Source organism: Cornus florida, unplaced genomic scaffold, assembly GCF_030987335.1.
Source record: "Cornus florida cultivar Cherokee Brave unplaced genomic scaffold, ASM3098733v1 CherokeeBrave_3.0.0_Hap2_Chr02, whole genome shotgun sequence".
NCBI classification, from domain to species: domain Eukaryota; kingdom Viridiplantae; phylum Streptophyta; class Magnoliopsida; order Cornales; family Cornaceae; genus Cornus; species Cornus florida.
In genome coordinates, this window is record NW_026775572.1 from 13726310 (window position 1) to 13748747 (window position 22438).

The following is a 22438-nucleotide window of genomic DNA, read 5'->3' on the forward strand; positions in this document are numbered from 1 at the left end:
TTGCAATGATTTTAAGGTAGGTATGTGAAATTGCTCCTAGTTAGGTTCCTTGTGATTGCAATGAGTTTTAGGTATGTGAAATTGGGGAATCAAAACAATGTTTTTGAACCAATAATGGCAGCTAAAAAAGCATGGAATTTCTTGCATGGCTTGAGTATCTCCAATTAGAACCAGCATTAAATTTAAAGCATGATGTAGGATTTTGAATCACTGTTTGATGTGTTTAATTAAAAGTAGTGGTTGATTTGATTTGCTAATTGCATTTAGTTGCATCATTAGTGTTTTATTCTTTTCCACCAGAACTAGCAACATGACAATGCAATTGGAGTGAAAACCTTTTAGGCATGAGCTGTGTTTCACTATCAATTGGGTAGGCATTGTCCATTGGTGGGACATTCCATGCGGCATCGATTAATAATCTGTGAAAAGACTCCACGTTTAATTAGTTGGTATCCTCTCACCTCCAATGACTTTGCCATGACGCAAGGTAGCTTTTTTTACACCTGATTGGATTGGATTCGTGCCTACTTTGTACATGCAATGTGAGTTATTAAACCAGCAGTATCAAACTCCCCTTTTTCAAAGGAATGTCTTTAAAATATTAGGTTTAAGTCTCGGTAAAAACAATATGTGTTTGAATATCGACTAAAAAAGAAAAAAAAAGTTATTACATAAGCGATATGTAAAAAGATGAGTTTAACTTGCAAGGTAAATATGGGTATTGAAATATGCACACAGCCTAGCAAAAAAAGTACAATATTACCCGAATATTAATTTCCGGAGAAATACAATATTGCCCAAAGACTAACGCCATGTGACGGAGAAGACGGCAAAACAAATATCAAAGCAAAAAAAACAAAAGACTAAAATATTACCCAAACTCTAACGCGATAAGATGCCCAAGACGGAAAACAAAACAAAGGTCAAGGCACGCTGCTAATGAAAATAAATTAATTGAACCAAATGACCAAAATGTATACACATACCTGTCGTAATTGAGTGGTTGAGTTGCTCCTCGTTCTTAGAGAGTCCGGTTAGAAGCCTTCTCACCCTATCACTTCTATTCTAACATTTTTGCCATGAAAATAAATAAATAAATACCAGAAATGTATGGTTGATATGCCCAAACATGCATCACTTGCATGGCTATAAAAGGAATAATTATTATTCCCTTACTGATTAGGGTACAGACCATTATGGCCTTTTATCGTTAGACAAACGGCATCAATTGTTTGCTGTCATATCATATAGATGTTCAGAAGCAACAAAAATACATACTCCAGGTTACAATTTAGTGGTTTTTCTGATTTGAACAAAATTGGTATAGGAGTGTTTTTTCGAAGAAAAGATTCAAAAGAGGAAAAAAAAAAAAAAAAAGACATATGAAGGCTATTTTGAGTGACAATTCGTCTTCTATCTCCTTCTCTGAAGCCATGGTTACACAAGGATAATTTTCCCCAACTAGTTTTTTTCATTTTACAATTTTTTCTCTTTGATTCTCAATTTAACTTTTTATGGTTTCTACATATTGTGGACCCTCACATGCACATCACTTGTGTTGTGTAGTTTTCTCCTACTAATTTCTTCTCTGTTCTATTTTGGAATATGAAATTTAATACATTTGGCATTATTGCCGCATTTAAAGGCATACATGTCAATTCACCATTCAAGGTACCTAAGGTAATCTACAAGACTCTCGAGGTTATTTAATCCTCTAACTGATCATGTTATTAAATTCAATAACGATACCAAACAATGGACAGTTGTACAGCCTTTCACTTTCATCTTTTCCTTTTCCTCTTCCTCTTCTAAGACCTTTCCAATCCATGCCATTCCAAGCAAACCCTAACAAGCAATCCTCGCTTTTCTTCATTCATGTGAGAGTGAGACAGATTGGAGAATCTTTCCTATTTTTAAAAAACTCTTTCCCTTGAAGTGTCTAGAGAGAAATCAACATATCTCCTCTTGTGGTGCCACGTCTTTGCATGTAACATCATAAAATAATAATGTAATTACATCATAAATGTAGAATTGTACATAAATAATGTGAATTGTGTTAGAAGCAAATATAACGATAAAAACGCACATACAGATACAAAACGAGATTGTCTATGTCTAAAGGTGAAGTACGACTATTTTACTTCAATATTTTAGTTTATACATTATTTTTTCTCTCACAAACTCGATTTACTTTTTCTATCTAAAGCTATCTCTTTTTCTCTCTCTCTTTTTCTCTATTCAATCTCAACTCTATTTATAGAATTTTTAAACTTAATTCTTTATTGAACGAGTATTTCCAAACTTGTCTCTAAACAAGAACAAATATTTTTCAACTTGTTTACAAAAAAATTAACATATAAGTTTTCAATTTTAAACTAGTAATCTTTTAACTTTCATGTTCAGCTTCAAGAAAAAATTAAATTAGTTAAATAAAACATAAACATGTTCACTTATGCCAAAATACTATTTGCACACAGAATTCGAGGGAAAAATATAAAATAACAAACAAGTCAAAACCCTGGGATGGTTGAAGCATCAATTCTCTTCGTCATCTGATTGTATACCATGGTTTACATTTATCCGAAGTCATAATATTTAACCAAAAGTTCATTCAACAATCCAATAGGAAATTGAAAAGAAATATCCAAGGACCCTTTCAGAAGGGGTTTCAATATGGTGGGTCCCAGTGGACCATGCTCTCCTTTGTTCCCTTTTAGAAGGATAAGCTCTTCCCAACCAAATCTATCATATATCCCCTCTCCCAGCTGAATCAATCTTCACTCCAAGAGCAAGAGGACACACACCATGGGGTGGCCTCCTCTTACACAAATTCCTCACTACACTCCATGAGAAGCCACCTTCTTTGAATCAAAACTTTTCAACACCCCCAAGCTCTCTGATATTTTAACCCCCCTCTTTGCCTCCATCATCCCATCCCCAATTCTCTCCCAAAAAGGAAAAAACACACACACACACACACACACACACACACACACACACTCTCTCTCCTATAGATGAAATGGATCTTGATGAGTGGGAACTCCTCCCTGATGATGGGTTTCTTGAAATCCATGATGATGGTGGCAAAATGATTTTCTCGAGAAAATATGGAAGTGATCAGAAAAGTGTGTTCAGGATGAACTACTTCTCCCCCAATTCTCCGAAATTGGGAGAGAAACCGGAGAAGTCAAGGGTGCCGAATCAACTTGTTCCTGTCCCAATTTTTCAATTGGAACCACCAATGATGAACAAGGCCAAGGATGATGAAGTAAGGAAAGATACCAATAAGGTACCAATTGAGATCAAATTGGTGCCATCCATGCCGAGTGAGCAGATCACAGCTGCAAACACTGCAGCTGTGGAGGCTGATCAGGACATGGTTTCTCAAGTTTTCTTCAAGAAAGAAAACGAATTCGTCGACATGAAAATGGATTCCCCAAGGTCTGGAACCAGGGGAATTGTTCCTCAAATTGATGTGGGTGCTTTTCAATTTGAAGATAAAGATCAGGAAAAGGAAAGCAAGAGCTTTCCATCAAATCTGAAGGCTGAAAAAGAGAACTTGGAATCACATGGTGAAGAAGAGGTCAATTGGGAAGAAAACAGTGGTGGTTTGAACTTATGGAAGTGGAGCTTGAGCGGAGTTGGTGCTATTTGCTCCTTTGGTGTTGCTGCTGCCACCATATGCATCATCGTCTTTGGAGGCAGTCAGAGAAACAAACAGCATCAAAAGAATCAGAAGCTAAGATTTCAGATCTACACTGATGACAAGGTTTGCATATTTTTGCCAAATTTTCAAATTTTTTTTTTTATAACCCAATTCAGTTTCTTCATATTTGAGTCTTAATAGTACCTTTGCAGAAGTTACTAACGGTAGTCACTTCACTTAAAACATAGTCAGAAGACACATGAGTGGTTTGATACCGGAATCAATCTTCGAGATAAGGCCATGTACATCTAGTCCTTTTCAAATCCCGGTTTGAAATCGGAATAAGTATCTCCAAGATAAAGCTGTGAATATCTAATTCTTTCCAACTTTCTGAGAGTAGTGTTTGAAATCCGAATCAGTCTTCGGGATAAGACAGTGTACATCTAATCATTTCGGAGTCCGCAATAGGAATTGGACTAATAATCAATCATAAATATTCAAGAAGCCACATTTTTCTTTAAAATCCTAAGAAATTCACAACCGAAACAGTCTTTAGATCTCAATTTTATGAACTAATACAATCTGATTTGACCCTAATTTGTTGTTGCAGAAGATCAAGCATCCAAGTAAATTGAATGATGCAATTTCAGTAGCAAGAGGTGTGCCACTGCCCATAGCTCAAATTACATGTGGAGGTTACTATGATGGTCTGTAGAGCAGTGTGCTTGCAACCAATCCAGGCCGTTCATCAGCATCAACAATCTCAATGCATAGATATGGCTATAGATGTCAGTTGTACCAGATCTGTAGAGGATCTTATATATTTGTATTTTGTATGTACATAGTACTAATATATTGAATGTATATGTAAAGATTCTCTATCCTTTTGTCTTCCTAGATTCCTTATGTTTTATGTAAAACTCTGCTTATTATAAATGTATGTGGGTGCATATAATTATTAATTATGTGCAAAGTATGATGTATGTAAATGCAATCCATGTCAGACCACTGTCAAGTTTGTAATATGTTGTTTGATGAAAGTGAATGTCTACTAAACAATAACCATCTAAATTAGTTAGACCCTAATATTTATATAATATTAGCGTATGCTTTGCAACCTAGTAAATAGCTTTTGTTTGTATCGATGATTTGATGGAATTAAAATGAAGAGATTTTTATTTTAAGTTTGCAAATTTAAAATAGTTTTGGAATTAGATTCAAAGACCAAAGGATGGAATGGACAAGGGGGAGAGAGATTTTATTCTAGGAGGAAGACACGAAAACAATTTTACATGTTTTCAAAGGACTGAAAATTAAAAAATTCTACAAAATTAGGATTGAAAATTATTTTTTGAAAATTCAGCTTTAAATTATAATTATCTGAAAACAGTTTTGTGTTTTCTTTGAGTGACAAACCAAGTAGGGCTGAGTATTTAACTACTTAGAGGTTTATTTGGTTCAATTTTTTTGACAATAGTTTAATATTTTTAGATAACTGAAAATTAGAAATATGTACAAAAAAAATTGCTTGATTCAATTTTCTAAAAATAGATATTTTTATAATTGAGTTTAAAAAAAACAATTTTCGAAAAATTAAATAATGCAAAGTTTTTGTATAATTTTATATATTCAGTTATTTGAAAATAAAAAACTGTTTCAAAAAAATTACAAACCAAGCAAAACTCTTTATTTTAAGAAAATTATTTTTTATAATTCTCTTAAAACAATTTTAATATGTTAATATAATGGTGATACTGACATAACGTGATACTGAATCATTTTGAAAAGACTTGCTCTAATAAATTATTTTCATATAATATGTGGTATTATAAATTCTGTCTTAAAATTGAAAAAAAAAAAAAAAAATCCACAAACCACAAAACAAATATATTTTAATATCCAGTAGACATTAACTAGAGTAATAGTATAGGATTGAATTAAAGAAACTTGATTGTCTAGCTAATAAGATTTATCTTATAATTATTGCAGATATTTTTATTGGTTGTGACAAGAAAAGAAAACGACCAATTGAACAACCAAACCCTATAATTCAAATGAGATTTTTATTAAGCTAGGGACCGACCATGGAAAGTTGTCCACCATTATTGGGTTTGACAAAAATGTAAATACCCAAACACTGTCTAATGGTCAACAGTGACATCGTGGGGTTTACAGGAATTGAATGATGAGATGACTCCATTGGCAGCTTTGTGCTGGGTACCATGCACTTGCCAAATTTGGTTGGAGACGACTGGACTAGTCGACAGTGATCTTGAGGCTGCGTATATGATGCACGTGATTTATATAATAATATAGGAGTATTTAGATTTCGTTTTAATAAATATGAGATAAAAATAATGACATTAGTTATAAGAGAAAAGAATAGTAATAATTCATAAAAAAAAAAAAAAAAAATTAAAAGAAATCGTAGTATTCTTATTTCGAAAAAGATAGATAAGAGAAAATTAAAAAAAAAAAATGACAAGAATTAAATTATTATTATAATTTTTTTATAAAATGTTATAAGATAAGAGTCAAATTTTATAAAAAGATAATTTCAGAATTATAAAAATACTACTTACTTAACCTTCTTTCTCTCTAAGACTTCTCATTTTTTTTAGAAGATAACACATAAAGAATTTGGAGAGATTTCTTCTCTCCACTAAAAATTATCCAAACATAATTTTTACTATCATTTCTTTTCAAATCCCTCCAAATTACTCAATCCAAACAAAGCCTTAGAGTTTAGGTATTAATTAAAAGCCCAAAGTAGCTAGCAATAAAATGAAATAACTATATATATATATATATATATATATATATATATTGATATTAATCGTCACCTCCCCTTGTTATATTACACTTTATTTATTATATATATACATATATATAGTCACCCCTATGACATGTCAAGAGATAACCAAATACTACATTCTTTAGGGTTTAGACATGCCATCACTAGCACAACTAATCCCAATTTCTTGGATAAAAAAATAATGGAAGACATTGTCACTAGCCCAACAGTGTTAAATAGGTTTTTGAAGATGATTGGACATCCTTAGTCATTTACATACCTTAACTGTCCAAATCCAACTAATGTTACTTTTTCGACTTAGTAAAGTAACTAAGTACTTTAATTGGGATATAATAATTCATTTAGTTAGTACTACTAAGGGCATCATAGTGGACAATATATCCGGATAAGGATACAGAAGGCGTGTCTGATACATTTGAAATGACTACATACCTTAAAAAAGAATAATAATAATAAATAAATAAACAATTCATTCAAAATGAGTTAAATTTTGAACACTGTAACAAAACAAATTTATTTTTTTACTTATAAAAAAAACAGAAGAGAAAACTATTTAATATTTAACAATCTTTTCATCAAATTATATTAAAGTAAATATAAGTTACAACTTTGATTATATTCATTATGATTATTGTTGTACCTTACAAGAGTTTAATATTAATTATAATGTTATTAAACCTCATTAAATAAGCATAACTTGGCAAACTTGCTACTTTTGTTCATTTTCATTTTGATTGTGCTGTATACCTTAACGTGTACTCTTTTATAGTTGTACCTTTAAAGGTTCATACTTTTTCCTTCTCGTAAGAGGCCCTACTACTTCATCTTCTGCTACAAGTAATTTGCTAAGTTTTTAACTTTTGTTTTTTATTATATGAAAATTTAATTTTTCTTTAAGAGTAAAAAAAGTAGTATATTACTAAATTTTTTTTTCAAATTATCCAAACAATTGATAGGACACAACCCACAAATTCTCTCTCACACTGTATATGATTTAATTTTGAATAATGCTTTTGCCTTGGTCACATAAAAAAAAAAATTTTCTTCTTAGAGGGCACTTGGTCCAATTAAAAGCTAATTAACATGGGTCAAACTAATTAAACATGGATCATTCGTCCAAAAAGACCATTGGTTCTCTCTTTCTCCTTACCAAATCTCCTCATTTTTGAAACCATAAAACCCTAATCTTCATCTTTTAATTATGAAAAACCCGAGAAAACCTTTTTTATTTTTTATTTCACCTTTATAATTTCACTATCTGGATTTTCATTGCACTCGGATTTTATTAATTAAGCACAATTTCCCTCTTATCAATTTTAGGTTTAGACACGTCTGACAAAACATATTAACATCAAGAATTCAATCCTGCCTAACTTAAAAAAAGAACTCAATCCTTTGAACCCAAAACTATCCTCATAACATGAACCAGAAGCTCACTATTTAATTTCAAAACATTAGCGCCACTTTGAGTAACAATAACCAAGTAACAATAACTAATTTAACTTAATAATAATACCCTGTAATTTCAAATTGTAGTTTGAGACTTTTGTCAACCTGATTGATATAGATGCCGATTCATTTCTCAACATATACATAAACACACATATAAATCTATATATATATATATATATATAGATATAGATACAATCAATTACACGAAATGGTAGGAAAATAGAAAAAATAAATAAATATCCGAATCAATCTAGGAAAGGAACGTTCAAGAAGTGAGAATACACAACTAGTTATAGTTCCTTTCCCTCAAACCGATTCGGAGTCATTGTGCGCCTCTGTCTGAACCGGACGGCGTCTATCTATTCCATCTCCTTCCGGTTATTCTGAGGCAATTCCAACCATACACATATATCTTAATCAATCTATCATATCTTAATCAATCAATCAATGTTTTATATAAAAATATGTACATATAGAGATAAAAAGAAAAAAGAAAAAAAGAAGGGAAATGTCCAAGGTATGCTTGGGGGACAATTCATAGAGCAAATCAAGAGTCCCCTCAAAAGGCCTTAGAATTAGGGATCAGATAGAAAATCGGATCCCAATTTCATCTCTGCCCCCTAACTAAGCCAATATATGAAACCCCACTACTATATTAGTAGCAATTCATATGGCTACTCAAAGAGGCATTGTGCAGTCTCACACACACACACAGAGAAAGAGAGAGAGAGGCTAAGAGGAAGAAGACTTATTTTATGACTCCGTAGAAACTAGGGTTTTTAGAGGCATTGCGCAGTCTCGGAGAGGGAGGGAGGGAGGAGGCGGGCGACTTAGCTGCTGCAAAAAACTAGGGTTTTGAAGAAAGGGATTTCTTCTTGTGGTTTATATAGGGATTTCCCTTCAAGGCATAATTACTACACTACCCTCCATTTGTTTTGGTGGTACTAGAAAGGGTAAAGTCCAAAAAAAAAATAAATAAATAAATAGAGAGCACGTTTGAATTTGCAAATAACTCCTTGAATTATATTTTGTGCAAAAAAATCCCTTAAACTATTTCATTTTGTTACATACTTAAGAATTATATTATATTTTATTAAATGACCATAATGCTCTTCTTATTGAAGTATGTTTATTTATTTATTTTTATCTAAATAAATTAAGAAAAAATTCATATTAATTTGATGAGATATTTTTTATTAAATTTAAATTAATTTAATTTTTATTTTTTTAATTATTTATTTAAATAAATTTTTTTAGTATAATTTTTTTTAAAAAAAACTAATTAATTTTTAAAATTTTAATGAATATATTACATGGAAAAAAAGGTATTTTTTTTAAAAGTATTTTATTAATTTTTCATCAATATATTGTATGAAAAAAATTATACAGAGTATTTTTTAAAGATAAAAATATTTAAATTGATTATAATACGTTTTATTATAAATAATAAAGTTTTAATAATAAGTTAATCAATTTAGAAAATGTTAGTTACAAATCTATTTATCTATTTTTTTTAATTTTTATGATAAATTGATATTAATAAAATTAAGGTAAATAGTATAATTAATATTTATATAAGAGAAAAGATAATAAAAATAATTTAATAAGAAATGAAAATTTTAATGAAAAAAGGTAAAATAGTCTTTTGTAATGAATTTGTCCTTAATTATGATAAATCAATAGTTGACGATGCAGTTTTTAGTTCAGGAATTATTTGTAAAAGGCCAATAGATTTTTTTTTTTTTACTCTTAACCCTAAATAGAAATGAAAACAAACTTTACAACTTAAAAACCGACTGAGTGACGTGTAAAACTAAAGTTTCAACCTTCACAAATAAATCTTAAACTCCATTCCTTTTATCTCATTTTTCTTTCATCTTCTCCAACAAATTAATTGAATACCACAAATAAAAGTCACTAAAAAAATCCTGTGTTTCCTACAACAACAGTATTACTCACAAACCCATCTTTTGAAACCAATTCTAGATTAAATTTTGTTCATGAAAGCGATCAAGAATTAAGAAAATTTCATTAAACACTGAAATGAAACAAGAACATGTCCAGTCTCTCTCAGTTCGGATTACCTCCACTATATGGTTTTAGAATTGTGAATTAAGTAAATACTGAAACTTTGCTGTTCACCCTCTCCTCTTCTCTTTTGACCATTGAGGGACTATAGTCCATTATGATCATCTATGATGAAGTTTCTCAGATAATTTTTAGATTTGTTGAGGGGCATACGCATATGACTGAAATCGGAAGAGATTATATATATGTGTATATATATATATATATATATATATGGAACATTACTGGTTTAAGATTTGAGCCCGCATTATTGACGCATAGGGGCCACAAACACTAATTACAACTGAAGAGTCGGTTCTTTATTGTCGGATACATTGTACTCTTTCTAAACCAACGGTATCCGCAGTACAAAGTATGCTCAAAAAACCTGAGAGTCCACACTTCCTTTCAAGTGCGGTAGGCAAGTAGTACTAGATTTTATCGACTCTTTTTTCTGATTAAATAAAATATAATTTTAACTTATAGTACATTGTTTAAATTCAATTTCTTCTCTTTTGACCATCAATTCAGCTCAAACAACAGCCAGAAGGCCCATAACACTTTATCTCTAAGTTCATATTAGTAGCTAGTTAGACTGAATAAATTAGTTTGTACATCAACACCACCACAGAGATAATAACATACATTGGCTAGTAAAAAAATAAATAATGGAAAAAGATAACTCATATGGTGAAAGATAATAACTAACGGCGATTATAACCATATAGAAATTAAGTTTCTATAGATTTGGAAATATATGTATAACGGTATAAAAATTGGGTTTCTATAGATATAGAAATATATGTATATGAATTCGCAGACTTTCTTGTCAAGCAACCAAATCATCATTTGATTTTTTTCAATTGTACTTTCTTTGTTTAAAGGAAGTCATATACTGACGTCCCGATGGTTCTCCGTTTTCTCAACCCTCCTACTCTGACAAACAGGGAAAGAAAATTCGTAGACACTGGAAGTCATTTTTCATTAGTGAATGCTCTCAAGATTCACTAATTATGATTAGTATATAATTAATTTTCTTGTAAACACTATCTCAAGACACCAAATACCAAAAGAGAACAAAATAAATTCAAGGGACAACAAATTGAACGTATAGAATGTTTCATACACAAAGTTACTCAAATATGTTATCATGATGCCCAGTACTAGTGTTTTTACATAAACATTGTTCAATGTTACATCCGGTAATTTTTTGAAGAACAGAAAACAGAGGAGTTGGAACAGTTCATTAGTGAGTGGAATAGGTTTTTATTTTTTGGAAATTAGGTGGAATAGGTTCTGACTGATAAAATATGTCCTTTTTATACAAGTTTACAAAGCACTTACAAGAACAAGAGCTCCACTTTCTTTGATGGCAATTTTAACTATAAAAGCGAATAACTTCCCAATTACCCAAGCATCATAAGCCAATCAACAAAAAGTTTGCAAAGATTATACACAATCCTTCAGTGAATCTCCAGCTCCCTGAAAGAAGCAACAAGAGAGTGCAAAATCGGCAATAAAGATACCAACAAGAGAGAGAACCACAGCAGAGGTAGTTGCTTCTCCAACACCTTTCGCACCTCCCATGGTGGTAACTCCCCAAGCACAGCTCACAATAGATATGATTCCACCAAAAACCTGAGACTTGATCATTGCACTAATTATATCCCATGATCTAAGAGCTCTCTGAGCAGAATCTAATATAATGTTAATGCTAACTCCATAAACACCGTCCGCAAGGAGAGCACTAGATGCCATCCCTACTGTGAAACACATCAAAGTCAAAAATGGTAGTGCAACACAAGAAGCAATGACCCTTGGTGTCACTAGATAATCGACTGGGTCTGAACCAAGAACTCTTAGAGTGTCTGTTTGCTCAGAAACCTGCATTGTCCCCAACTCTGCAGCAAAGGCACTCCCAATACGCCCTGCAACTACAATAGATGTGACCACAGGACTTAGCTCCCTTGAGAAGGCTAGGGCCAATACTCCACCAACAGATCTGTTTAAGCCTAATCTTGTGAATTCTCTAACAAACTGGATAGTGAAGGCCATGCCAACAAAAGCTGAGGTTAACAGACAGACACCAACTGACCGTGGACCAACTCTCTCCAGCTGTTGGAGAGTGTTCCTCCAGTGGATTTTACCCATTAAAATCCTAATAATTACCTGCCCTGCCAGGATAAGAACTGATAATCCCCTCCATAGGTACCTAGGAGGAGACCATTTGCTCAACGATGTCTCTGCAAGTGCATGGTTTATGTTTGTATTTTCCTCGGATGGTGAAACACATGGGTGACCGTCATTTGTGTTGGGAATCACAAACAACCTGGATCTTCTTACAGGTATAAAAAACTTACAAAGTTGAGCTGCTCCAGTTAATTCCACCCTTCCAGCATTTTGACTTGAATTTGGGGCGTTCATTTTCATCCAACCACCAGGTTCAATAGAGCTTCTTCTGCAATTTGTTTAAATATTCAAGTAGAAGTCAATAAAAAGAAGACAAGCGTCTTAAATTAAACTATAGACGCACACACTCAGAGGTGAGAGCACGCCAAATGAGAGAAATAAAAACCTGTTAGATAAGTAACATATCGGATGAAAATGGGAAACTGCTTGCATGGTAGGTCCCCTGCTGTACAAATTAGTGTACATAAATGGACTCCCCTCACTTCAGTCTTGGCAGAGAAAGATAATGCGTGTTTTGAGCCAGAAAACTTCTAGAAGAAAAAGGAAAAAAAGAGATTTTAAAATTGGAGAACATCGTGCATGCACATGGAAATGTAACATATTTACTGTTGCCAGGGGAACCTAAGCTCACCAATAAATTCTCTCATAAGGATGTAAATTACAAGAATGATGTGATAAGACAACACATACAAAAGTTAAAGGACTAACACAGAAACAGCTTAGTATTTTAAGAGTTCCACAAAGTAAGCATACATTGCCTAGTAAAAATATCAGATATGAAAATATCCATATAATAATTATACTGACAGATCCTCTTGTTGTATATACTTACAATACGTGCATTGCAACTATCCAGGAGTGTCGGGTGCCCCTTGAAAACTATTCAGTAGTATATTTCAGATAGCATTTAATAGAAAAAGTAATATAAAAGATGGAAACAGAAGAAAATTATTCCACCGCCACAAAACCAAGGGCAAGAGCTCAGTTTTAAATTTTAACTAAAAGCTAATTTGTTCATATTTTAGCAAGGAGAATTATTTATGTTGTGATGCACTTTCTGATAGTAGGTCAGTACTTCAGGAATGGCAAATTTCAGTAGGATGACCAGATACATTCTAATTGCAAAGAGAAACAAAATTAGTTTTTTGTTCTGTTTGGAAATAAAGAAATACCATCAATGTCTTACAAAATCCAACGCAAATGTATATTTTCTGGATTCTTGAAAAGTTGGTGCCTCCTTGCAGTTCAAATCCAAATAAATACTGTGCCAACAACCTCTCCCCAGGCGATATGGGACATCATAATCACGCCTCTTGGGACCCAGCATCCTCGTTGGCCTGACCCTCATGGACTTGTGCATGGTTCCCTCATTTTTCGGCTGGGGATTGGTTCTGATACCATCCATCACGACCCGCCCTACTATATAAATTTAATTCATTTTGCACACTTCCTGTGCTCACGGGTTTCAAAACAGGTCTACACGTTTAAGAGAGAGATCCACACATACAAGTGTCAACCTCCTCTCCCCCGGCATTAAGGTACGCCAAACCTACACATGCCCCACACTGACTTGTGGAGACCATTCGAACAATGTCAACCCCTTTTTTTTTTTTTTAAAAAAAAAAAAGGGTTAAACTTGAAGATGAACAAGGCATGTTCATGTCCATTCTAAGATGGTTGAACGTGGCTAATCTTACACATGTTAGAGTCATAACACTTGTGTTGGGAGGGTCCAAGTTGTGTCACCCAGGTGTCTGAAATTAGACACGTCCATACTGTCAAATATGTATTCATGAGTACATGTGAAATGTCACTATCCTACACGTGCCCAACAAGGACTCGTAAAGACCATTCGAACAATGCCGAAAAAAAATTTAAAATAAAAAGGTTGTTAAAACTTTGAGGTGTGTTCATGTCAATTCCAAGATTGTCAAACATTACTCCTCTTACACGTGAATGTTGTGTGTATTTATATATGGATTTGAATACACATTAAGATCAAAAAGAAAATTACCTCTCATACAGTTGTTGTACTAATGAAACCCACGCTTGTATAAACTCAGAAATGTTGTCTACGTCTGCATAAGCAACAAAATACTAAGATAAGCCTATCATTCTCTAAAACGAAACTCGTAACCACCGGACATTTATATACATGTATATAAGCAATAAAATAAACCTATGAATCCAAAAAAATTGGAACTCGCTTTGTAGAGAGATAGATATCTAGATGTATATGTGCGTGAATATTCAACCATCTACACACATATATACGAAGATACTCCCTCTCGGCAAAGCAAGTTTCATGAATTTCCAAATTTATAACAGGATATAAACTTATTTCATTGTTTATATATATATATATATATGTATCATGAAGCTATCTGAAGATTGAAGGATTCTTATATCTCTGATAGGCTTATTTTAGTATTTCATTGCTTACCTATATATATATACACACACATATGTATACTACATTTTAATGAAATTTCTTTCCTTTCAGAGTTTCTCCAAGTGTGGGTTTCACAGTGCATTACAAGCTTCCCAAGTGAAACAGAGATCTAGGACAGGGCCAGCAATACAACATATACCCTGTAATTTCAAATTGTATATGCTGTAGTGTTTTGAGCCAGAAAACTTCTAAAGAAGGGAAAAAAAGAGATTTTAAAATTGGAGAACATTGTGTATGCACATGGAAATGTAACATAATCACTGTTGCCAAAGGAAATCCAGGCTAGATAGTGGTGGTGCTCAATTGAGGAGGAACCTGAGCTCACCAATAAATTCTATCTCAGAAGGATGAAAATTATAAGAATGACTAACACAGAAACAGCTTAGTATTTTAACAGTTCCACAAAGTAAGAATTCATTGCTTAGAAAAAAAATCAGATCTGAAAATATCCATATAATCATTATACTGACAGATCCTCTTGTTGTATATGCTTACAATATGTGCAATGCAACTATCCAGGAGTGTCGGGTGCCCCTTGAAAACTATTCAATAGTACATTTCAGATAGCATTTGATTGAAAAAAGTAATATAAAAGATGGAAACAAAAAAGAAAAAAATTATTCCACCGCCACAAAACCAAGGGCAAGAGCTCAGTTTTAAATTTGAATTAAAAGCGAATTTGTTCATATTTTAGCAAGGAGAATTATTTATGTTGTGAAGCACTTTCTGATAGCAGGTGGGAATGGCAAATTTCAGTAGGATGACCAGATACATTTTAATTGCAAAGAATTTTTTTTTTTTTTTTTTTTTTTTTTTTGGAAATAAAGAAATACCATTCATGTCTTAAAAAATCCAACGCAAATGTAAATTTTCTGGATTCTTGAAAAGTTGGAGCCTCCTTGCAGTTCAAATCCAAATAAGTATTGTGCCAACAACCTCTCCCCCCAGGTGATATCATCACAATCACCCCTCTTGGGAACCAGCATCCTTGTTGGCCCGACTCTCATGGACTTGTGCACGCTTCCCTCATTTTTTGGCTGGGGATTGGCTCTAATAACATCAATCACGACCCGCCCTGCTGTATAGATTTATTTCATTTTGCACACCCCCCCGTGCTTACAGGTTTAAAAACAGGTCTACACATTTAAGAGAGAGATCCACACATACAAGTGTCAACAATCTCTCCCCTGGCGATAAGGTACGCCATACCTACACGAGCCCCACACTGACTTGTGGAGACCATTTGAACAATGTCAAAAAACAAAAAAAAAATTAAAGATAAAAAGGTTAACACTTCAAGATGAACAAGGCGTGTTCACGTCCATTCTAATATGGTCGAATGTGGCTAATCTTACACATGTTAGAGTTACATAAGACTTGTGTTGGTAGTGTCCAAGTTGTGTCACTCGAAGTGTCTGAAATTAGACACGTCCATAGTGTCAAACATGGATTCTTGAGTATATGTGAAATGTCACTATCCTACACGTGCCCAACAAGGACTTGTAAAGACCATTCGAACAATGTCGAAAAAATGTAAAAATGAAAGGGTTAAAACTTTGAGATGTGTTCATGTAAATTCCAAGATTGTCGGACATTACTACTCTTATACGTGAATGTTGTGTGTATTTATATATGGATTTGAATACACACTAAGATCAAAAAGAAAATTACCTCTCATACAGTTGTTGTACTAATGAAACCCACACCGAAAGAAAGAAACTCAGAAATGTTGTCTACGTATGTATAAGCAACAAAATACTAAGATAACCACCGGACATTTATACACATATATATAAGCAATAAAATAAACCTAGTAATCCAAAAAAATTGGAACTTGCTTTGTAGAGAGATAGATATCTACAAGTATATGTGCATGAATATTCATCCATCTACACGCACATATATACGAAGATACGCTCTCCGGGCAAAGCAAGTTTCACAAATTTCCAAATTCATAACAGGATATAAACTTATTTCATTGTTTATATATATATGTGTGTGTGTGTGTATCATGAAGCTATATGAAGACTGAAGGATTCTTATATCTCTTATAGGCTTATTTTAGTATTTCATTGCTCATCTCTCTCTCTCTCTCTATATATATATATATGTGTGTGTGTGTGTGTGTGGTATACGTATGTATACTACATTTTAATGGAATTTCTTTCCTTTCAGAGTTTCTACAAGCGTGGGTTTGCATTACAAGCTTCCCAATTGATATAGAGATCTAGGACAGGGCCAACAATACAACATATACCTATTCTTTTTACTTATTACTGTTTGCCAAGACAGATCAAACCCATCAATTATATTGTCAATGAAATTTCTCAGACATGGTAGCATTTCAAAAACACCGTGCTAATAAACAAATGGATTCACTCATTCCAGTTTTAAATTGGGAAAATAGTTGAAATGTTTCAAGAGAATAAGAAGATTCCAATGCATACACATGTTTTACAACAGTTCAAAAAAAACCCAATAGGGATAATTTGGAAAAATCTAGAAATGAATTAAAAAAAAAAAAAAAAAAAACCAAACAAATTTCAAAACAACTTATTCAGTTCATCACAACATTTTAGAGTCAACTTTGAAACATGCATCAATGTAACAGTTATCAGGTTCAGCCAAGTAGGATTTCGATGTTACCAGGATACAAATTGGGGATAAAGACGGCGAAATCACTATGAAATATGTTTGATAGAGAGAGACAGTTTTAATAAAAGTCAAGCAATTCATCGGTTTCGAAGTGGTGGTGGATTTACACAACCCATTTAAATAGCGGGGTGAGTACAACAATGCCCAAGCCATAAAACATTTCCTGTCCCAAATTTTCAATGACCCAGCACAACTCTATCACAAAAAGGCATGTGACTCCCCTTAGAGGCTCAACTTGACCATGTCCAAACCCAATTTTGTTGAACCTCAGCCTCTATAATGCCTCCATAATTTATTATATACATTGAAGAATAGGGACAGAGAGGCCAATCTTTGTCGTCACAATGATCCGGATGCCAAAATTAAAATGAAAAAAGAACATAGCAAGAACAGCAATTAAGCTATGGCACTACTCCCTCATAATTAAGACTAGTTTCAACATCTACATTCAGACAAGGCTGAAACTTATAAATTGTTTCGATCATTGGGAGCTTCAACAAGGGAAAAAAATAACATGAAAAGATTAGGAATAAAAAATAACAATCTTATGATAAAAAAATCATAAATCATAATCAAGGATCAGAAGACCATATCTGACTGTATACGGATTGAATTAAATAGGGCAGTAGTAGGGGCTCAACTTGACCGTGTCCTAGCCCAATTATGTTGAACATCAGCCTCTATAATGCCTCCATAATTTATTATAAACGTTGAAGTATAGGGAGAGAGAGAGGCCAATTTCGTGGGCACAATGAGCCTGATGCCTTGAAGTCCAGGAAAAATAGAATTTACCAAAAAAAGGAATTAAGCCTGATGCCTCAACATTAAAATGAAAAAAAAAAAAAAAAAAAATAGCAAGAACATCAATTAAGCTATGACACTCTCCCTCATAATTAAGACTAGTTTCAACATCTACATTCAGACAAGGCTGAAACTTATAAATTGCTTCGATCATTGGGAGATTCAACAAGAGAAAAACAAAATAACATGAAAAGAATAGGAACAAAAAATAACAATCTTAGGATTAAAAGCATCATAATCATAATCAAGGATCAAAAGATCAGATCTAGACTGCTTGTATTAAATAGGGCAGTAGTAGGGACTCAACTTGACCATGTCCCAACCCAATTATGTTGAACCACCATAATTTATTATATACGACGAAGTATCAGATTCTTCTTTTTTGCAATTTCATAGAATCTGCCACAATAGGCTTCCAATAGCCCTAGAAAAGTAATAATTCCCAACTATGTTAGGGAAAGAGAGGCCAACAGAATCAGCCTGATGCCTTGAAGTCCAGGAAGAATATAATTTAACAAGAAACAGCAATTAAGCCTAATGCCTTGAAATTAAAATGAAAAAAGAACATAGCAAGAACAGCAATTAAGCTATGACACTGATCCCTCATAATTAAAACTAGTTTCAACATCTATGTTCAGACAAGGCTGAAACTTATAAATTGTTTCAATCATTGGGAGCTTCAACAAGGGAAAAACAATATAACATGAAAAGATTAGGAACAAAATATAATAATCTTAGGAATAAAAGCATCATAAATCATAATCAAGGATCAGAAGACCATATCTTGATTCTTGACTGTATAAGGCTTGTATTAAATAGGGCAATTGTAGGAATAATTTCAACCCATAAGGCCTCCCCATATCTGATTAGAAATTTTAGATTAGATAGAAACAGAGCCTAATTTTAATTGTCATAGTAATCAAACTGTACTACAAAATCAAGAAAAGTAGAGCCCAACCAAAAAAATTAAAAACATGGAAACAAGCTATGGCGCGCTCCCTCATAAATAATATTAGATTCAACAATTATTTTCAGACAAGGCTGAAACTTATACATTGTTTCTTATCATTAGGAGCTTCATCAAAATAAAAGTAAAAATAAAAATTTACCAAAGACATAAAAATCATTGGATGGACTCTTGAGATTGTGGTATATTATAGCTCCTTCTATTAGTTTTTCTAATGGGCATGGACTTGTTTTTTAAATCAAGAAAGATATAAAATAAGAATACATTTCCGACCATTTCTATTTAGTGATCATCTTGGCAAGTTTTAAACTAATAATTTTGGCATTTCCTCAGATCTATAGCAATACAAAGATGAAGATAAATGACAATACTAGTCCAGAAATATGGAGTAAGTCTGTGGAAATCAATTTTATCATGTTACAAAGTGAAAGTGGCAAAAATAATAATAATAATAAAGACAAAAAGAAAAAAAAAAAAAAACACACACACACACACACATAACTAACACAAAACCATTTCCTTACAATTATTGTTGGAAAACAATGGGTTTTAAGCCAAGAGGAATAAGGTTCCAATTTAAAATTTTTCTCCTCCTCCATTCCTAATATGCCCACCTAACATGAATGCTGCTAGCCTTTAGAGTTTAGATATAGGAGAGTTGCATGCATGAATGAGGCTTGCGAAAAAGGGCAATTAGGCACAAAATATCTACTTTTATTTTCCGTATGTTAATTATCATTGATCCAATACTAAATTAAGTGGTATGGCAGACATAGTCTAGTGTACGTGGTCGCATATATAATCAATAAGCTCTCATACATGCATACTCTACAATCGAAGTGACACATAGCCCCAAACCAGAACTAAGACTCAATTGACCAAACAATATTCTAAAAAATGAGAACGCTAAAATGACAAACCAATATAATGGGGTAAACATACAAGGAATGATACCCAACTACAACAAAAATTGGGGAGTTTGCCAAGTCAGAGAGTGAAAAACCCTAGCCCACACAGAATCCAAAATACATTACATTATATTAACATCCATGGTCCATTGGTTTAACTTGGGCAGGCCTAAAACCAACAACAGCATCGATTCCTTTACACTATTTCACAACAAAACCTGAGATTGCATACACCTGATCTGAGTCAACTCACTCATGAGTTATAACTTCCATAACTCAAAAACCCAGCGCATTCACACGCAACTGGGTTATCCCGGCCATCGAAATGCACCTAGAGCCGCAGTTCGGCTGTGCCACCACAGCATATTGAAATGAACTACCAGAAATTTCATGTCAGGAAAACAAAAAGTTATAGTAATCTATTTGTAAATACACAGATTGCAACAAACAAAGAAAACGAACACACAACATATGGCAATAAATATGAAAAAGATACAAAATTTGTTATCTTTCTCGTCTATACACATATTGCAATGAAGATTGTAGAAAGAAAAAGAGCCATCGCACATTGTATTTCTGAGAGATGGCTCGATGGTGTTTCTGATTACAAGTAATTTATAACTAATTTCTGTGCAGTCGTTTCTGTGAAGCAAAACTAAAATGGACTGAAGTAGAAATTCACCTGAAATTTTGGAGGAGATAACCCAAGAGATTGTTCAAAATACGGATTCGCTTTACATTGACAGGAAAAAGGAAGACTGATTGTCAAAATATTAATATCTGCGTATTTTTTACACTGGTGGCTGTGATTAATATTGCGTTGACCGATGGAGAAATGCTGTGTGTGCTTGTGTGTGAGAGTGAGATAGGGAGTAATATCCACCTCAAAGCCTAAGCGGCGGACCTGGGAGGGAATAGTATTACTCTGTGTTGTATGTCCTCCGGAAACCCTAATTGGGGCATTTTATAAGAAAAAAGTACCCAGTAGAAAGTTGGGTAACTAACAAGCTCGCTTTGTTTGGATACACACAGGAGAGGAGAGGAGAGGAGAGGAGAGAATAACATTGGTTATCAGATAAAAGGAAAAAATAAAAAATTATAATAAAAATTTTTATTTTTATTTGAATAGATAAAATATATATAATATATATATATTTTTATATATATAAAAATATATATATATTATATATATTTTATCTATTCAAATAAAAATAAAAATTTTTATTATAATTTTTTATTTTTTCCTTTTATCTGATAACCAATGTTATTCTTTCCTTTTCTCTCCTCTCCTTATATATATATATATTTGTTTGGATATGATATAAGGGGAGAAAAGAAGAACAATAATAACACAATTAAATTACTATCATCTTCTTTAAAATAGATAGGATATGAACGGAATAATGATTTTATCTTTTTAATTATTGAAGGCAGTTTTTAAATTATAAAAATATTACTTAGAGAAATAGCTATCCCTTCTCTAGAAGAGCGGTGAACACCCGGCTTTCAATTCGAACACAATTTATACTATCATATCATTTCTTTTCTTTTCTCGCTATCCTTCCAAATCTCTCAATCCAAACATAATCTAAGTGTTGTTGTGTTATAAGAAAATATAATGGAGTCCTATATTTTTAGGAGTTTTTTAGCACAGGAAATAAAGAATAAAAACATTGGTTCTTCTTATTCTTTGTTGTGCTTGGTCAATTTTTTTTTTTCTTTGCTTGATTAATTAATGTTCTACTATTTTGGAAAACATAAAAAAAAAAAATTAATTTTTCTCGCTTTTGAAGTGAGAAAAACATTTGAAACAATAGTTTAAACTTTATAGTACTTTGGCATTCGATTGAGCTTATATTTAATGAGACCGAATATATATATATGATTTGCTCCAAAGTATAATTTGCAAAACTCATCCAAAAATAATAATCATAATAATTTAAAAATATACACACACACACACACACACATATATATAAAACTGGCATGGATGTATAAGAAATCAGTTGTAAATAAAAAAATAAAGGGTATAGATGATACTGTTATTATGAAATTCTTATTAAAGGGAAGGATGGATATCATGTTTAGTGGAAAGAAAGAAAGAAAAAATTATACTAATAAATTTACTACCATATCCTATTATATATTTTATTTTTTTATAAAAACAAGAGCAAATCTGATAATAATAAAATCTCATTAAAAATGGTAGCCTTTCATTCATTATTTAAAGAATAATAAAACCAAAGCTTTTAATGTATTCCTCAAAATGCTTTTATTTTCCTTCCATTTTATACCAAACACAAAAACAAAATAAAAATCTTATCCCTTTTTTTTTTTTTTTTCATTTATTTTCAAACAAACTGGGCCTCAGGTGAGTTGTGTCATGCTTATGTTCTGGCCCATTAGGCTCAATTATGGTGACATAAGCTCGGCCCACAAAGCCTATAGCCATGATCTGCTAAGGTCCCCAATTAAACATGGACCA

The 22438-nt window shown here is 32.6% G+C and overlaps 2 protein-coding genes and 2 non-coding genes across 7 annotated transcripts; 1 reads left to right on the top strand and 3 right to left on the bottom strand.

Moving 5' to 3' along the window:
* Positions 1 to 2746: 2746 nt before the first annotated feature.
* Positions 2747 to 4611, top strand: LOC132293743 (uncharacterized). Its single transcript, XM_059791347.1, has 2 exons — positions 2747 to 3769; positions 4257 to 4611. Exons 1-2 carry the CDS (start codon positions 3020 to 3022, stop codon positions 4359 to 4361), a joined length of 855 nt encoding a protein of 284 aa, XP_059647330.1. The 5' UTR covers positions 2747 to 3019; the 3' UTR covers positions 4362 to 4611.
* A 3536-nt stretch (positions 4612 to 8147) lies between these two features.
* LOC132298122 (small nucleolar RNA snoR138) lies at positions 8148 to 8306 on the bottom strand. The gene has a single exon (XR_009479545.1). It is a non-coding gene; the product is annotated as a small nucleolar RNA snoR138 (small nucleolar RNA).
* A 113-nt stretch (positions 8307 to 8419) lies between these two features.
* On the bottom strand, positions 8420 to 8548 carry LOC132298114 (small nucleolar RNA U19). Its single transcript, XR_009479537.1, has one exon. It is a non-coding gene; the product is annotated as a small nucleolar RNA U19 (small nucleolar RNA).
* Positions 8549 to 11314: 2766 nt separating this feature from the next.
* LOC132293744 (protein TRIGALACTOSYLDIACYLGLYCEROL 1, chloroplastic) lies at positions 11315 to 20988 on the bottom strand. 4 transcript variants are annotated; one of them, XM_059791350.1, is made up of 4 exons: positions 20636 to 20988; positions 14185 to 14248; positions 12556 to 12697; positions 11315 to 12438 (listed from the first exon to the last, which is right to left on the bottom strand). In XM_059791350.1, exons 3-4 carry the CDS (start codon positions 12633 to 12635, stop codon positions 11430 to 11432), a joined length of 1089 nt encoding a protein of 362 aa, XP_059647333.1. In that variant the 5' UTR covers positions 12636 to 12697; positions 14185 to 14248; positions 20636 to 20988; the 3' UTR covers positions 11315 to 11429. The 4 variants fall into 4 exon arrangements, with proteins under 4 accessions (XP_059647333.1, XP_059647331.1, XP_059647334.1 ...); XM_059791348.1 differs by having other exon boundaries at positions 12556 to 12700; XM_059791351.1 differs by lacking the exon at positions 14185 to 14248.
* Positions 20989 to 22438: the final 1450 nt, after the last annotated feature.

Excerpts from the sequence above, each read along its gene's own strand:
- LOC132293744 (XM_059791351.1), bottom strand. The coding sequence starts at position 12,635 with ATGTACACTAATTTGTACAGCAGGGGACCTACCATGCAAGCAGTTTCC. Across the intron at positions 12,439-12,555 it reads ATATGTTACTTATCTAACAG|AAGAAGCTCTATTGAACCTG; the intron begins GTTTTTATTTCT and ends AACAAATTGCAG.
- LOC132293743 (XM_059791347.1), top strand. The coding sequence starts at position 3,020 with ATGGATCTTGATGAGTGGGAACTCCTCCCTGATGATGGGTTTCTTGAA. Across the intron at positions 3,770-4,256 it reads AGATCTACACTGATGACAAG|AAGATCAAGCATCCAAGTAA; the intron begins GTTTGCATATTT and ends TTGTTGTTGCAG.